The following is an 18,091-nucleotide window of genomic DNA, read 5'->3' on the forward strand; positions in this document are numbered from 1 at the left end:
GTATGCATTTGTATAGATGTTTATACCTTTGTATAGATTTTTCTTTAATTAAAAACAAAATAGTTTGGGATTTATGACCCCTTGTCCTATTTTCACTACATGGGAGTTTTACAGTTGTTTTTTTTTATGTAACTAAGTAACTTTTACTTAAAGTACCTTTTAAATGAACTACTTATTACTTTTACTTTATTACGTTATTATCGGTGCATTAACTCCAGTCCTTCCCGATACCGATACCAGCGTTTTTAAATATTGCCCTATAAAGCTCAACAGTCCCGCCCCTCCTCCGAAAGGAACCTTGGGTTCGGGAAGTAAATTTCCCATTAATTTCTCCCATTGATCTCTGGAAAAACTGTTGAGCTCTATTTGGAACGACAGCTTTTCTTCCAAATATGGTATGCTCATGAATATTTAGATGAACTGCGCACTGATTGGTTGAGCGAAGCACATACACACACAGTGGAGATGAGAAAGCAGAGGTCTCATATTTCATACACTGCTGTCCGTTTCAGCGGAGCGCTGTTATCAAACAAACCCAGCCTGTCTGCTAACACACACACACACACACACACACACACACACACACACACACACACACACACACACACACACAGTCTGTTAACGTTCCAAACTACAGAATGTCCAGACACGCCCGTCCACCCGCTGGCTTCAAACTTCATTTCTGCCCCGACACATAAACTCATCAACTAATGTTACCCCATGTTACCAGATGGGGTCAAGAAGGGTCTTGTTTCTATTTCAGAATTACTCCTTCTGTTTATGTACTGGTACAGTTTTTTTGTTGCATTTATTTTCCTTCCACAAACAGGTAATTTTCCTTTAATCTGGATTTTAAGACCTGCAAGCACAGTAGCATTTGAAAAACCTCCTAGCTGCCCACAGCAAAAGTGCATCACAACTGCACCTTAAATATAAAAGCCTGCACATGCAGTGGAGATTTGTTAATGTAAAATGGTTTCAGGGATACAAACAAATGCATGTGTAAAACTACTAAACAAGACAAAAGCTTTCAACAAAATCACAGTGTGCTGATACTTTATATACTTTTGATGCAAGTCAGTTTTATTTTTACATAACCTCGAAACAATAAAGAAGTTACTGAAAGACATTCAGATAAGCTTTAAGAGCAATCTTTATTTTAGTGTGTGTTCGTTTCAACTCTGAGCATGTGTTTTGTGTGTTGTTTTAAAGAACGCATGGAGACGGCCAATAAGCAGCTAGCTGCTAAAGAGTGTGACGGCTCAGAGGACAACCGCAAAACCATCTCCCAGCTGCTTGCGCAGAGTGAGTACCACACACAAACACACAGCCTGGGACATTCAATATGACTCCCCCAGCATTCTTCAGGCATGATGTCAGCATCTGGACAACTTTTTCATCCATCTGACTGGATTGTCTGAAACATCAGGTAGTTCTTATATCAATTTCTGTTACATTTAATCCATGCATGGATTAAAGTGTAACATAAATGATTTATGATGTGCATAACAATAACCTTTTTTTTACAAAAATAAGGACATTGTGTTTGTACATGCATTCAAGACAAAGAGACGCTCCGTGAGAAAGAGAAGCTGGAGATGGAGTTTAACGCGCTGCGCTCCACCACTGAGGACCAAAGGAGACACATCGAGATCAGAGACCAGGCACTCAATAACGCCCAGGCCAAAGTGGTCAAGCTGGAAGAGGAGGTAAGAGTCACCTGTCACTCTTACTGTATATCTGGTCGTTGGATATGGGTTTACTGCTTATTTATAATTTTTATCAGAACCAGAAAATTCAAAAGATGTGACAAACAAGCAGCAACCACCTTCACTGAATGTGATGAGGCTGAGTCAGTACATAAAACATTTCTTTGAAACAATTCCTGCATGATGTTTTCTATATTAAAAAAGAGACAGAATCTTACCAGCTAACAGCAGCCTATACATTTCAAGCCAGTCATATCTTATTGATCATTTCTAAAGTTTAAAAATAAAGAGATTCCTTCTTGCTATAGTGAAACCACAACTTTTTAAATTTCATAGATCGTAGCAAGAGCAACAACTGTGAAGGTGTGAGAGGTGGGCTTTCACAAAGACGGTAAAAGTTGATTTATAGCTACACATAGCTGCCATATCCAGCTGCTGTACACACACTGTAGCTTTTAAGCACTTCTTCAAAAACATAACTACAGCCTATCTGTATATATCTACAGTAGCTCTGACGTGTCAGGGCGTACGCCACTTCCCACACAAAGGTTGTGATTTATAAAAAACAAACTTGACGGGAGAATGTGCGGTCCTCCACGCAAACTCTGACCCATGCGTACGCACATTTTGGAGACAAAATAGGAATTGGCGACGCAGATGGTGAACTGAAGTCAGACTGCAGAAAGTACATGTGGGAATATTACTCTTAATATGTTTAAGTATTAAAAAATAATGCCTCACGCACATTTCTTCACGCCATATGAAGATTAAATCCAGCAGTGTTATTTGCGCTTGTACTGAGTGATCATTGTTCCATAAACACCTCAAACTCAAATCTTAAATAAAAACTAATTCTTAATATTTAATCGGCGCTGTCTTGCCGTCACATTGTCCGCTACCCGCTACTCCGGAGCGCAGGAGGAGGAGATGGCCCGACTCCATGGAATACAGGATAGCATCAAATACCCTAGCATTAGATAACTGCACAACACAGTGTAAATAACTAAATATCTGTCTTTAAAACTGTGCATATATCATCAAATGTCAAAGTCTGGAAATACAGCCGTTAAGCTCGCAATCGTTACGCTCTATGTCCTTGTTATCGGTCTAAAATTTAATACTGTTTATAACAAACCCTGCATGGAGAAAAGTGCGTTTGCCTATTACATTTCGATTTCAAATTGTATCTCGGGGTGGGGGATACCACTAGTTGTTGCTGTGATTTTAGCAAGGTGTTAACAATCACAAATTGTTGTAGACTAAACATAAATACTGCGGTGAACCCGTGCGTAATGCTGCATGATGGCACTGCTGGCCCTGCAGGAGGACAGCAATGGAAGAATCAGGAGAAAAAGAGACTTCAGGGACCTATGACATATGCCGATTTAAATTCCCTAATGTAGCTGTAATAGTAATATAGCTGCGCTCTTGGATCTATGTACTGAATTGGGTCCAGTAGAGAGGGCAACGCGCCAGAACTGTGCCATCCCGGTCCAAATACAGGTCCTCGCCATTCTGGGTGAAACCAGCTGTTTCTAGAGGGAAATGTCAGACAGCTAAGTGTTTTTTAAAATAAATATTATATATAATCTTCAACTTCATCACTAAGGCTTGTTTGGATATAATATATAGTTCTGTTAAATCTTATTATATACGTCTGGTATATCGAAGCTGTCCCCAAGTACCGTAATGCCTGCTGATTTGGAAGATTTTATGAATAAAGGTAGTCTATAGATCCGGTTTCCATACGCTGTGCGACAACAGGCCGAAATTATAATTCAACTGGCAGCAATTCCCGAATGTCTGAGAGTTTTTTTGTTTGTGTGTTTTCTCCGCCAGTCGTCATGATTCGGCATGTTTCGGTGTAACGAAGAACAACTGCCAGGGTCATTAACCTACTGATCAGCATTCACGAGGTGCTTTACATTGACTATTTATGGTTGAAAATGGGCGTGTACAGGGCGGGATAAGAGGTTGATCAACGTACGCACACTTGTAGTCAATCTGTGATTTATAAAGGGAATATTGCTTACAGGTGTGCGTACACACGGTTTTATAAATCTGACTTTTTTTCGGTGTACGCCAATTTGGGCTTTTGGGCGCACGTACACTTATAGTAAGGATCCTACGCACAGTTTTATAAATGAGACCCCTTATTGGTCAACTTGGACTGCTTCTTTTCTGCTACAAAAATCTTGTTAACACCACATATTGACGAATAGCGTATAGAAATCACAGTGCGGGTGGGCTCAGAGAAAATCAGGTGGGCCTAGCTCATCCAAGACCAATCATACTTAATTTTCTGATACACGTGTTAACCTAAATAGTTTATACAAACATAGGCTACATCAGTGGTTCCCAAATTGGGGGGCGCGGTGACGCTAAATATAAATAAATAATACATGGTTCTGCTGCACTGCTAGCAAAGCATGGACTACTGGAGAACTGCCAGGTAAACGTAAAGCAGACAATAAAGCCACACTAAACACCACAACTAGCAAAACAAAGGCACGAAAATACATAGTAGTGACAATTTAATCTAAGGAGCCTGGATAGACTGCCAATCTCCCAGTCGAATCACATTGTGTCTCCTTGGCTATCCCTTCTTGGAAAAACAGCTGATTGTTGCGCAACTCCCTCTCTCTCTCTCTCTCTCTCTCTCTCTCTCTCTCTCTCTCTCTCTCTCTCTCTCTCTCTCTCTCGCTCTCTCTCTCTCCCCCCTCTCTCTGTCTCTCTCTAACTCTCCCCGTCTCTCCCTCTCTCCTTCTCTCCTTCTCTTTCTCTCTCCTTCACGGATAAACAGCTGATTGCATTTCAATTCAAAGGGACTTTATTGTCATGGGAAACAGACTAGAATTGCCAAAGCAATTGTGAAAGAAAAGATCTACTAACATAAAGTGTAAACATAGCTGTGTAACATTGCAATCAAATATAATAATGAAAATAGGTTAAGTGTAACATATGTATATAAGTTACACTTAACCTATATGTATAAGTGTATTTGTATATATAGGCCTATATATACAAATTTATTTTATTATGCAGTTTGACAGTTTGTCAGTTATAATGGAAAAAGAACATAAATAAACTACTTTAACGTAGATTTTCTTTAGGGCTTTATTACGTTATTATCGGTGCATAAACTCCAGTCCTTCCCGATTTTAGGCAGTATTGGAGCATCGTTATCGGACCATCTCTAACTGTGTAGCCTTGTAAAATAGGCTACGGTTAATATTAATTTTTGGTCATTTACAAAATTTTAATTTGCTTTCCTGAATGCATGACTGCAGGTACCTGTGTGCTTTAGCATAGAAGGGTGGATGTCTTTGTTGGAGAATCAAGTGCTGCTGACGGGGAAGCGGCTGAATTAACAGCCACGTAACATTAAATTCTCTTTTAGGTCTTTATATAGTCTATGGTCATTACTGCTTGGCGACTTGTTGAGGAGTGCATTTCTTAAATGCACTGCCACCCAAAAAAAAAAAAGCAAGAAGGAAGCCTTATTATTGGGTGCACAGTTTTCCCCACTCATCCTGTCTCTTTCTGTCAAAAAAGAGAGAGAGAGAGAGAGAGAGAGAGAGAGAGAGAGACAAGAAGAGCTTTGTGACCGGTGCGGAGAAATACACGTCCAGTATGAACGGCCAGGCGCGTGATCAGGCAAGTGTCTACGCTTCACGGGCTATACACTCAGCACTACTTAGAAAATAAAATGTACGAAAAAAAAAACTGAAGAATGTTGTGGTTTATTATAAGGGTTAGCTGCATCAAACCATTGTTGTGACTTAAATTTTAAGGAGGGATTTATTGTTGGTGAGTAGCTTGATTTTCCCGGTTACTGTTTTACTTTAGTGGAAAATGTCTCAGTGCTGCTGCTCTGTGTTCCGGCCTGGTGTTGGCCTGCTATCTGACACCAGTTGTCTGTTTGACTGGATGTACTGTAGCATACAGTATACATGACAGTAGTCATGTATACTTGGCTGTGGATGGGAATAGTTGCAGAGTGTAAGTACAACTGAATAATGGATAAACTGACTGCTCTCAATCTGAACATTCAATGTTTTTCCTGGTTGTGGAAAAAATATAAGGACATCTTTGAAACTGTAGATGGCACACACTCATTCATGCACTGTGGACACTGGCTTGAGTTGAACAAAGTCAAGACAAGACTTACAATATGTGCTGTGATATACAGAAGAGAAGCAAATTACATATTGTAAATATCTTTGAACATACAGTTTCACACAAATGCCTCACCTTGACATAAACAAATATATTTGTAACTTTACATGTCACTCCACATACATTAAGGTTGTAAACAAATCAGCAGTTTATTCTGATTATCTGAACCACTTTATTTGGAGGACAAAGTAAGTGATGTAACTGAGGTCCTGAACAGGACAGGAAATGGGCCAGAGCCCGGGCCAAGCCAGCCTCTAACACACAAAGCCTGCTTGATGTCAGAACAAAGAGCTTCAGATTCTGGGCCCACTGCATGCCTTCTATCAGCTCCTCTCGGCTCAGTCTATTGAGCAAAGGCTGCAGTTCAGAGTGAGTGGAGAGACTTTAGGAACACAAACCTTAGATTATGTGCTATGAGCATGAGAAGAGTGTCATCTGTCATTTGTTAAGATATTCAACAACTTCAGAAAGCGTAGCAGAGGTCTCAGATAGCTTTATATGGGCTGAGGATTGCTAAAATTTGGTTATTACCTTGTTTTACATGAAGCATTACATTAGCTGGTTTTACGGCAACAATGTCAGCTGCCTCAAACACATAATATAGCCTGTGTTTCAGGATTAGAAGTTTTAAAGTTTGTATATAATGTTAATACAGGGCTGTAGTCAAGACCACCTTTGTCGAGTCCAAGACCAGGACTAGTCGAGACCAAGTCAAGATCGAGTCCAAAGAGGTTTGAGTCCAAGACAAGACTGAGTCCAAAAAGGTTTGAGTCTGAGTCCACGACAGAATAAAATAAGTCTTATGCATGACAGTATCAAGACAATCACTTTGGGATATTATTTGTTGATCTAAAAACAAAAACAGTGTCACAACACCCAGGATTTGCCATTCCCCTTGATATATAATCTAATCTAAAGAAAACAGAAAGCCATATGGTGATACCTCATAATAGCAGTGTTAGAACTGATACAAACACCAATCCACCACTATTACCACTGCTAGGTACTAGTACTGAGCATTTGAGCAATTAAATGACAATATAGTTTTCCCCTTGAGAAATATGGAGGAGAGCATTTCCGCTCCTAAAATGGCTCTATGGGGCCTCATAATGAGCCCTCCAGCACTGAACACTCTTTCTACTATAACTACTCAAAAGCTTTTATAACATGGCTTTGGCTCCCATTCTACTTTTAGAGACTCTAGGAACCACAAGTAACTCTGCATTCTGGAAGCGCAGTGCTCTAGTGGGGCAATAAGGTACTATGGGCTGATGGTGCTTGACCATTTAGAGCCTTGTAGGTCAGAAGAAGGATTTTAAATTCAATCCTGGATTTTACAGGAAGCCAATGCAGAGCAGCTAATACAGAAGAAATATGATCTCTTTTCTTAGTTCTTGTCAGAACATGCGCTGCAGCATTTTGGATCAGCTGGAGAGTGTCAAGGGTTTTATTTGAGCATCCTGATAGTAAGCAATTACAATAGTCCAGCCTGGAAGTAACAAATGCATAGACTAGTTTTTCAGCATCGTTTTGAGATAGGATGTTCCTAATTTTGGCAATGTTACAAAGGTGAAAAAAGGCTGTTCTTGAGGTTTGTTTTAAGTGGCCGTTAAGGATATATCCTGATCAAAAATAACTCCTAGATTTCTGACCGTAGTGCTGGAGGTCAGGGCAATACCATCCAGAGTAACTATATCTTTGGCTAATGAGGTTCGGAGGTGTTTGGGGCCCAGCACAATCACTTCAGTTTTGTCTTAGTTTAACAGAAAATTGTAGGTCATCCATGCTTTATATCTTTGATGCATGCTTAGAGTTTAGTTAACTGACTGGTTTCGTCTGGTTTAATTGATAGATATAATTGGGTGTCATCCACATAACAATGAAAGTTAATTGAGGGTTTCCTAATAATATTGCCTAGAGGAAGCGTATGCAAGGTGAATAGAATTGATCCAAGCACTGAGCCTTGTGGAACGCAATGGCTAACTTTAGCGTACCTGGAGGATTTATCATTAACATTAACAAATTGAGATTGATCAGATAAATAGGACTTAAACCAGCTTAGTGTGATTCCTTTAATGCCAACTAAGTGTTCCAGTCTCTGTAGCAGGATAGTATGGTCAATAGTGTTGAATGCAGCACTAAGATCTATTAAGACAAGTATGGAGACAAGTCCTTTGTCTGAAGCAGTTAGAAGGTCGTTAGTAATTTTGCCGTCTCTGTGCTATGATGCATTCTAAATCCTGACTGAAAGTCCTCAAATAAGCTATTGCTATGTAGAAAATCACATAACTGATTGACGACTACCTTCTCAAGGATTTTGGAGAGGAAGGGGAGATTAGATATAGTTCTATAGTTGGCTAAGACCTCAGGATCGAGGGTGGTTTTTTTCAGAAGAGGTTTTATCACAGCTACTTTAAATGACTGCGGTACATAACCTGTTAATAAAGACATATTGATCATATCTAGTAATGAAGTGTTAACCATGGGTAGCGCTTCTTTAAGTAGCCTTGTTGGGATGGGGTCTAAAAGACAGGTAGATGGCTTAGCTGAAGAGACCTTTAACATTAATTGTTGAAGGTTGATAGGGTAAAAGCAGTCTAAGTATATGTCAGGTGTTGCCTTGTTCTTTCTAGCAGTCCTGCATTTAAAGGTGAACCATTAGAAGTTGAGGGCAAAAGGTGATGAATTTTATCTCTAATTGTTATAATTTTATCATTAAAGAAGCTCATGAAGTCGTCACTACTCAGAGCTAGATGGCTCAGTAGAGCTGTGACTATCTGTCAGCCTGGCTATGGTGCTGAAAAGAAACCTTGGGTTGTTCTTATTTTCTTCTATTAGTAATGAGTAATAGGCTGATATGGCATTTCTGAGGGCTTTGCTACATGTTTTCAGACTGTCTTGCCAGTCTAAACGAGATTCTTCCAGATTAGTGGAACGCCATTTACAGTACTTTCACGTTTGCGAGGTTTGTTTTAATTTGAGAGTTTTACAAAGGTGCTAGTTTCCTTTGCTTCATCACCTTCTTTTTGAGAGAAGCAGTCTAAAGTCGTCCGTAGCGAGGCCATAGCACCGTCTACAAAATTATCAATTTGGGACGGACTAAAGTTAACATAAGAGTCCTCTGTTACATTAAGGCACAGCATTGAATTAAATGCTGTTGGAATATCTTCCTTAAATTTAACTATAGCACTGTCAGATAGGCATCTAGTGTAGAAGTTAGTTACAGTGCTCCAACTTCATGGAATGAGTTGCAAAATCAGCTAAAACTGCAGGTTTTTATTTCACATTTTCACAATTCAAGTCCTACCTAAATCAAATATGTCAACATGTCTGCGCTTGTTTTTTAAAATGTGATTTTCTGTTTTTATTTCTTATTTATTATTGCTGTCCATCCCTGTCTGTCTGTTACTTGTTGTCTGCTAAAGTGTATCCTCTATGTGCTGCCTTCTTGGCCAGGGCTCACTTATAAAAGAGATTGTAATCTCAATGTGATTCTTTTCCCTGGTAAAATGAAAATAAAAAAGAAGAAGCTTTTATCTAATTTCGTAGTCGGGTAGTAAGAATTCGAAAGTTATTAAAGAATGGTCTGATAATAAAAGAGCAAAGAAGAAAAGGATTCTGCGGAAATACTATTAAATCTTAAAGGGGTGATAGAATGCAAAACCGATTTTACCTTGTCATAGTTGAATAATGACAGTTTAGTGGGTAACTAGGACATACATAGAACCTCAAAATCCCATTGACACCTCTTTCCTCTGCAAATCTCACAATTTGAAACTGCCTCTGAAAACGGGCAAATCTCAACGAGGGAGATTGTTGACGTGAACTCGGCGGATCCTCCTTATTTGGCTCTAGTCTCTCTCTTTGTCACGCCCCAACATTTACATAGGCTACACAACTGACCTGAGATCAGGTAGGCTTCTGAATCTAGGTCGTGCAGATCTCAGAAATTGTATACACTGTACATCTGCTATTTTACCATTAAATTCACTTCTGAGACTTTTTTATGCGAGAAATCAACTATGTAGAGGTCAAATATGGGCCGTTTTACGACAATTGTATAATGTCTAATTGCAAATTTTTCCCGACTGTGTGTCGGAGTTCAGCGGCCGGTGCTGCTTGTGTTGCTGCCTCGCCACCTGGCCTGCCTTCCTTCATAGACCCCGGCCTGCTGTGAGGTAGATTGAGCTCCGTCACGGCTGGCAGCCCACGGCACTCCATACTCGCGCAAAGTCACCGTTTTGGGGGTTAATGGACTACCAAACGCTGCTGCCTGGACAGAGCTCCAGGGCCTGCAGCTCCCCTCTTCCTGCTAAATGGCCGGTGTGTGTGAGTGAGAGCGCGGTCAGTGAGCTTGTTATGCCAGCAATCTCTTACCATAGGTTCCAGTTAATCTTATAATGTGTGTAATTATAATGTGTTGAGTTATTTAAATAAACGATCGGTGAAATAAACGCCTCTTGTCCGCGAGAATTTTATAAATTCACAAAAATTTATAAAATTGAAATGGGACACCATTGTTAGCTTTATAAGACCTTGGGGTAGAGGTTATATAAGTGGCGTGAAGAAATTCAAACTGTAAATATACTCTAATTATGCCGAAAATGAAGCTAACTAGCCGCAATCTGTACACATAGGATTGAAGGGACAGTCGCAGCTAACGTTTGTGCTAGTGTTCACAAAAATTCATTAAATTGAAATCTGACACCATTGTTAGCTTTATAAGACCTTGTTATATAAGTGGCGTGACAAAATACAAACTGTAAATATACTATAGTTATGCCGAAAGTGTAGCTAGGTAGCCGCGATATTTTCCCATTGTATTGAATGGGACACATACCTAGCAATTTGCTCCTTCTAACAAGACCCCTCACGTTCATAAAAATGCCTTAAATTCAAATCGGACTGTTAGCTTTTGTTAGCTTTGTAAGACCTTGGGATAGCTGTGATATAAGTGCTGTGACAAAATTCAAACTGTAAATATATTATAGTTATGCCGGCAGCCGGCCGCGCAGCCCCGGTAGTGCAGTAATCCACAAAGGGTGACTTTGCAATGGGTATGGAGCCCAGAAGGCTGCTCTTTCTCGTCCGACTGTGTGGAGCTCCTAAAGTCTTACCAAATGTTTCAATTAGCCATCAATTTTCGTAAAACGGCCCATATTTGAGCTTTATATAGTTGATTTCTCGCATAAAAAAAAGTCTCAGAAGTGAATTTGGTAACGAAACATTGCAGTGTCTGGAATATGAGATTCTGTTGCGTCTCTAATGTGTGTGTATGGGGATTCGCTCAACCAATCAGCATGCATCTCTAATGTGTGTGTATGGGGATTCGCTCAACCAATCAGCGCACAGCTCATCTAAATATTCATGAGCATATATTTGGAAGAAAAGCTCATACAAATAGGGCCAAAACACAGGGATGTATAAGGGCCAATTAAATATCAACCAGGCCATTTTCAGCCCAACCAATGTTACATACCCCATTAGGGGAACAGTGTGAAATACCCTATATAATCATTCTATCACCCCTTTAAATTTCGATGCCATATGCCAGCACAAGGTCGAGGGTGTGGTTAAAACAGTGAGTGGCCTTATGCACACTCTGACTGAAACCAATTGAATCTAGTAGTGAGTTAAAAGCAATACTAAGGCTATCGTTGTCAACATCCACAAATCCATTTGGTCATCCCCCACAATACATGGAAGCACACACTCTAGCCTTTTCGCCAAAATGTTACTGAGGGTTTTTGTATCAGTGTTTATTAAACTTATAGGTTGCATATTCTCATATCTAGTTTTAGGTTTTCCTGGTTTTGGAAGCAGGATGATCAAGGCCTCCCTCATTGAGGCAGAGAGGTAGTTGTTATGTAGGATTCTAGATACATTCATAAAGCGGAGTTGCCAGTTTATCTTAAAAGTATTTATATAAGTCAATTGGGAGGCCATCTGGCCCTGCTGCTTTTCCAGGCTTCAGTGCACATATACAGTAGCTTCTGATATCTAAACAGTGCTTATTTGTTTATCAAGACCTTTTTTACTTTCCTCAGACATTGAGTTGTTGTTTTTTAAAATTCGGTCTGGACATCTGCGTTAGTAATGTACTGTGATTTGTAGAGATTTTCATAATTAAAAATAAGTTGTATTAATTTCCAGCGGGTCAACAATAGTATTCCCTAGGCAGCCCTAAACCCTTCAATATCTTCCTTTTACTGCTTGAAACAGGTCCACACCGTAAAGAGGAACTGCTCTTTTGCATTGTCTTAAAACTCCTGTTCACGTTGCTTGCTAAATTAGCCTTGACTCTTTTGTGGCTTTTTTAACATTTCCTCCTACTTTTGTCCAGGTGTCGGTTTCCTCATCTCGCTGATGTACTTCTCCATGTCCGTGGGTGTATTGTAGATGGCCGTACGCTCCCCGTTCCAAGAGCAAAATATTCAGAAATTAACCCGTTAGTTTGCACCGAAGCCTCTGGGTGCTTATACAGCACCTGAATCCACCTGATAAAACTGCTACCAAAGCCATACATTTCCAAAATTATGAACATAGAGCTCCATTCAACCTTATCAAACGCCTTTTTGATTTTAAGAGAAATAGCAGCTATCGGGGATTGTCCATCAGCTACAGACCATGCAATATTGTGAGACCTCTAATAAATTCTGATGAGCCAAATAAACCCTGCCTTATCAGGATGAATTAAAGCGGACTAGTACACAGTTGTACAACAAAACAGGTTAGTTTGTTAATTGTGAATTGGTTTACATGTTCACAGAGATTTATTTATTATAATATACTCTATCTAGTTACACAAGGCAAATTTAGGCCCTGTGTGAAATAACTTTAGGGAAAAGTGCTTTTAATGCTGGTACACTATTTACACTACACATTTATGCTGTTACTTTGTAGATATTACAATACATTTGGCAATTATAGTAATGCTGTTGGACTTTAAAAGCAGTGTAAGGGTTATTGTAATATTTTTTTTTTTCGGGGGGGGGGGTGTATTTTGAGTTCTGGGCTGTGTTTGAAAAACAAAAATGAGTCTATCCTATAATATGTCTTGTGCACTGACAAAGTGTTACAAATCCGTTATCAAGTTAAAATCCCTATTGTGGTTTCCTACAGCTTGTAATTTCCTTTCCAAATCTATAAAAACAAATGTCTGATCATCTACATTAGGTGCATATATATTAGCCAGAATTAATTACTGCTCTCGCCAGCACGATTACTCTACCTCAAATTATTCTTAATTTGTTAAATAAATTTAAATTGCAGGCGCTAAAATACATAGTGGTGCACTGCTACGAAAAAAAGTCAGTCCAAACCAGTGTCCAAGCCAGCATCTTATATTAACACCAGTCAGCACCAGGGGAAAACCAAATAAAACTAGAAAATGCAATTCTTTCAGAAAATGCGTGGGAATGCTGAATAGCTGAAGTGCTAAAGCTAAACTGGATGAATAGCTTAAATCCATAAGAAGAAGGTGAAGTAGTGACAATAGTTGAAAAAGTGGAAATCGAAAAGCATAAATTTCATTAAAAAGTTAAAAGCTGACTCTAAACTGAATTGTTGGCTTTAAAAGTTCAACAATGCCAAACGATGTAGAACATTGTGAGTTCTGAATTTATTTATTTATTTAAGTATAGAAGACTTGCAAAAATGCTATGAGAAACATGTATTGAAATGTAGAAATGAAAAAAAATGTTTAAAAATTCTCAAATGGATTGCACTGCACTGCTGAAAAACTTGGAATTTGAAATGTAAAAGTGTCAGTTGGAAGCTGAACTGCATTATCTTAATAAGCTAGCAGTGGCAAAACATTTCAATAAAAGCTGGAAGCTAAAATGTAATACTGTCAAAAGTGGAAGTTCAAATAAACTGACTGAAAGGCTGAAAGTTTAAATACTTTGTATTATTATCAGCCATATCCATTGCATAGAACAAACAAGCATGACAGAGAAGGAGGGAGGAAGACAGAGAAGGAAGGAGGGCGACAGAGAAGGAGGGAGGTGGACAGAGAAGGAGGGAGAGAGACAGAGAAGGATGGAGAGAGGGAGGGGGAGGTGATAAATCTGGTGATGTTTGATCGTTGTTTAGATACATTAAACCACGTTAAGCTTTTTCACGTTAAGCGTTTTTAGACTGTCCCTGTCATAACCTTTGTTCGTCATTTCCTTCGCGAGCTCCTGATAAATGATGGCGTTTCTTAGATTTTTGCTATCTAAAATAGCGGTTATATTTTTCTGGTAAATTAAATTAAAAAAGTATCTTGTCTCCTCGTTTGTCGTATTTGTTGACACCTGTCATGTGTGCAAACAGAGCGGAAATACTGGGCGGAAATGGAACTGAAACTTCTTCGTTTTATTGCGGGTTGCAACCATAAAATGACCTAAAACTTAATCGCAATTCATTATTTATTCGGCAAATAACGTTTCCATCAGCGTTTATCGCATAAGCCGTATATCGATCAAGAGAAAATCCGATGAGACCGAGCGTATTTTCTTTGAGTCGATATTCATGAAATTCTATCGGATTTTACTGTTTCCATAAGGCATTTTTCATTCGATATCACGTAATTTGGATAAAAACGGGTCGATGGAAACATAGCTACTGAGAGCAAGCTCTCAAATAAAAGCTCAGACTGCAAAAAAGGGGTATCAGTCAAATGACGTAATTGTGACCACCACAAGGCCTTTGTGAACATATCGATATAAAATTTATGTGGATAAACTTTAAAATTTGGGCATATCAGCGATTTAAAAAAGTGGTTCACTCTGCATTTCACTCATAAATGTGGATGATTTTTAACAGGGCAGCGTATGGAGGAAGATTTGGAACTCTCATCATCTGGAAGCTCGCCGAGCCAAAAGTATACGACATATCGCATAACTGAGACATAACACATAACACACATTGCCTGAAACTAGACAAAAATACCTACGTTTTGATGTACAATTTGTGCATCCATCCATCCATCCATCTTCGTCCGCTTATCCGGTATCTGGTCGCGGGGGGAGCAGCTCCAGCAGGGGACCCCAAACTTCCCTTTCCCGAGCAACATTAACCAGCTCCGACTGGGGGATCCCGAGGCGTTCCCAGGCCAGGTTGGAGATATAATCCCTCCACAAACCGATCCAGTGAGTGCTGAAGGTCGCAGGCCGATGATGCCATCAGGACCATATCATTTGCAAAGAGCAGCGATGAGATCCCCAGCCCACCAAACCGCAACCCCTCCTCACCCCGACTACACCTCGATATCCTGTCCATTTTATTACAAACAGGATTGGTGACAAAGCGCAGCCCTGGCGGAGGCCAACCCTCACCTGAAACGAGTCCGACTTACTGCCGAGAACCCGGACACAGCTCTCACTTTGGTCGTACAGAGATTGGATGGCCCTGAGAAGAGACCCCCTCACCCCATACTCCCGCAGCACCTCCCACAGTATCTCCCGGGGGACCCGGTCATACGCCTTTTCCAGATCCACAAAACACATGTAGACCGGTTGGGCATACTCCCAGGCTCCCTCCAGGATCCTTGTGAGAGTGAAGAGCTGGTCCGTTGTTTCACGACCAGGACAGAATCCGCATTGTTCCTCTTCAACCCGAGGTTCGACTATCGGCCGAACCCTCCTTTCCAGTACCTTGGAGTAGACTTTACCAGGGAGGCTGAGAAGTGTGATACTCCTGTAATTGGCACACACCCTCTGGTCCAAGGGGGACTACCACCCCGGTCTGCCACTCCTTTGGCACTGTCCCAGACTTCCACGCAATGTTGAAGAGGCGTGTCAACCAGGACAACCCCTCCACACCCAGAGCCTTGAGCATTTCTGGACGGATCTCATCAATCCCTGGGGCTTTGCCACTGTGGAGTTGTTTTGACTACATCAGTGACTTCCACCTGGGAAATTGACAATGATCCCCCATCATCCAAAGTCCTTCTCCATGTCTTCTCCAAACTTCTCCCACACCCGCTGCTTTGCCTCTTTCACGGCAGAGGCTGCAGCCCTTCGGGCCCTTCGGTACCCTGCAACCGCCTCCGGAGTCCTCTGGGATAACATATCCCGGAAAGACTCCTTCAGTCGGATGGCTTCCCTGACCACCGGTGTCCACCACGGTTTTTGTGGGTTACCGCCCCTTGAGGCACCTAAGACCCTAAGATCACAGCTCCTCTCCGCAGCTTCAGCAAGGGAAACTTTGAACATTGTCCACTCGGGTTCAATGCCCCCAGCCTCCACAGGGATGCACAAAAAGCTCCGCCGGAGGTATGAGTTGAAAGTCTGTCGGACAGGGGCCTCCTCCAGACGTTCCCAATTTACCCGCACTACCCGTTTGGGCTTACCAGGTCTGTCCAGAGTCTTCCCCCACCCCCTGACCCAACTCACCACCAGATGGTGATCAGTTGACAGCTCCGCCCCTCTCTTCACCCGAGTGTCCAAAACATACGGCCTCAGATCAGATGAAACGATTATAAAATCGATCATTGACCTTTGGCCTAGGGTGCAATCCATGACTAGCACAGAAGTCCAATACACAAGTACAATTTGTGCATGACAAGTAAAAATTGTGGGTGTGAGAGCAATTTATAGTGAAGGAAATAAAATAATTTTTTCAAAGCTTCACACTCTAAATTATGGCATCATCACTCTAAGCAGCCCAATACACACTCATTAGAAATGCAGAAAAATCCTGAAATGAAGACTATAAACATCTTTTTCACAAAAACTGTAAAAGATATCAAAACACTGAGCACATCCCAAATACCTGAAAATTTTGTGAACAGTTTAAAGTTTCAATCACGTCTGTAGGTGAAAGAATGTAGGAGGAGATACATTTTGAAGCAGAAGAGGATTTGAAGGATTTGAATCATCCTCTCATTGACTTCAATGTTAAAAAAAAGTGTTAAAAAGCTTAATATTTTAAAAAGTAGAAATAGTAGAAAAAAACATTGAAGAAGTCCCATTATTGGCTGAAAGAGCTGAACATTTTAAAAGTTGAATGGTTTTAATAGCTGAAAGTATGCAGAAGTTACGGAGAGCCAAAAAACATACGGAATAAGAAAAATAAAGAATCAAATAACTATAGTTGTAATGCTGATGAACAGCATTACCACAATAACAATAGTTGGAATGCTGTTGAACAGCATTCCCACAAATAAACAAAGCAGTGAGCAGAACAGAAGAGAAAGTCCCACATTAAGCTCTGGACTGCACATCATTATACCACCCTCACCAGCTTCTCACTACATAGTATCTATAAATGCCATCGCCTTTCGGGGTTGTACAAATTATCAAAATGTCTCTTGTCGGGGTACAGCATTCTGAATCTCACCTCTCGCTCATCAGTTTTTCTCTCATGTCAGACTACACAATTGTTTTGTCTTTCAGGATACTCACTATTTCAGACTAGACAGACATAGTGCCATAAATTCTTGCACTGTTGGACGGAAGAGTGGCAACACTACAAGTATGACACTGACCAGCCCCCCGACCGATTATCGCGTGTTGTCATTAAGATCACGCGCAAGTTAAGTAGGTCAAGTTCATAGGTCGTGGGGACTCACGAAAATCTTTTAAACTGGCTGTCGATCTGAAATAAAGACAGATTCAGCAACTGCATCGCCTATTTCTCGCATCAAATGTTTTCAGAAACCCATTTCAGAAAACTATTTTCTATAAGAGATCGTTTTCCAAACAAACTGACATTATGGTCGGTTTTGAAATCTGGAAGCCCCACATGAAGCGTTCGTCCAATCAGGTGCAGCCATCGCAGTTGTAGGAGGGTAGAGCCTATTTTCTTTGCTTGTCAGCACTTGTCAGACCGTGGAGCTTCTGAACTCCGACACAGTCAGACCAAATTTGCAAATAGCCATACATTTTTGTAAAACGGCCCACATTTGAGCTCTACATAGTTGATTTCTTGCATCAAAAAAGTGAATTTAGTAATGAAATAGCAGAAGAACAATGTATAAAGTTTCAGAGATCTGCACGACCTACATTCACAACACCAGCTGGTCTCAGACCAGTTGTCTGTATGTAAATTTTGGGGCTTGACAAAGGTACTGAATAGAGCCAAATAAGGTACAGCCACTGAGTTGACGTCAACTATGAGCTTTGTTGAGTTTCGCCCATTTTCAGTGGCAGTTTCAAATTGTAAGATTTGCATAGGAAAGAGGTGTCAATAGGACTTTGAGGTTCTATGTATGCCTA

The 18,091-nt window shown here is 40.5% G+C and overlaps 1 protein-coding gene across 4 annotated transcripts in view; it reads left to right on the forward strand.

The window, feature by feature from the left end:
• amot (angiomotin) overlaps positions 1–18,091 on the forward strand; it is a 138,700-nt gene that overhangs the window by 76,209 nt on the left and 44,400 nt on the right. For all 4 annotated transcript variants that reach the window (XM_028595382.1, XM_028595381.1, XM_028595383.1 and 1 more), the window contains 2 exons: positions 1,213–1,305; positions 1,564–1,709. In XM_028595382.1, coding sequence (XP_028451183.1) covers positions 1,213–1,305; positions 1,564–1,709 — 239 coding nt within the window. The remainder of the gene's footprint in view (positions 1–1,212; positions 1,306–1,563; positions 1,710–18,091) is intronic.

This window comes from Perca flavescens, chromosome 13, assembly GCF_004354835.1.
Source record: "Perca flavescens isolate YP-PL-M2 chromosome 13, PFLA_1.0, whole genome shotgun sequence".
NCBI lineage: Eukaryota > Metazoa > Chordata > Actinopteri > Perciformes > Percidae > Perca > Perca flavescens.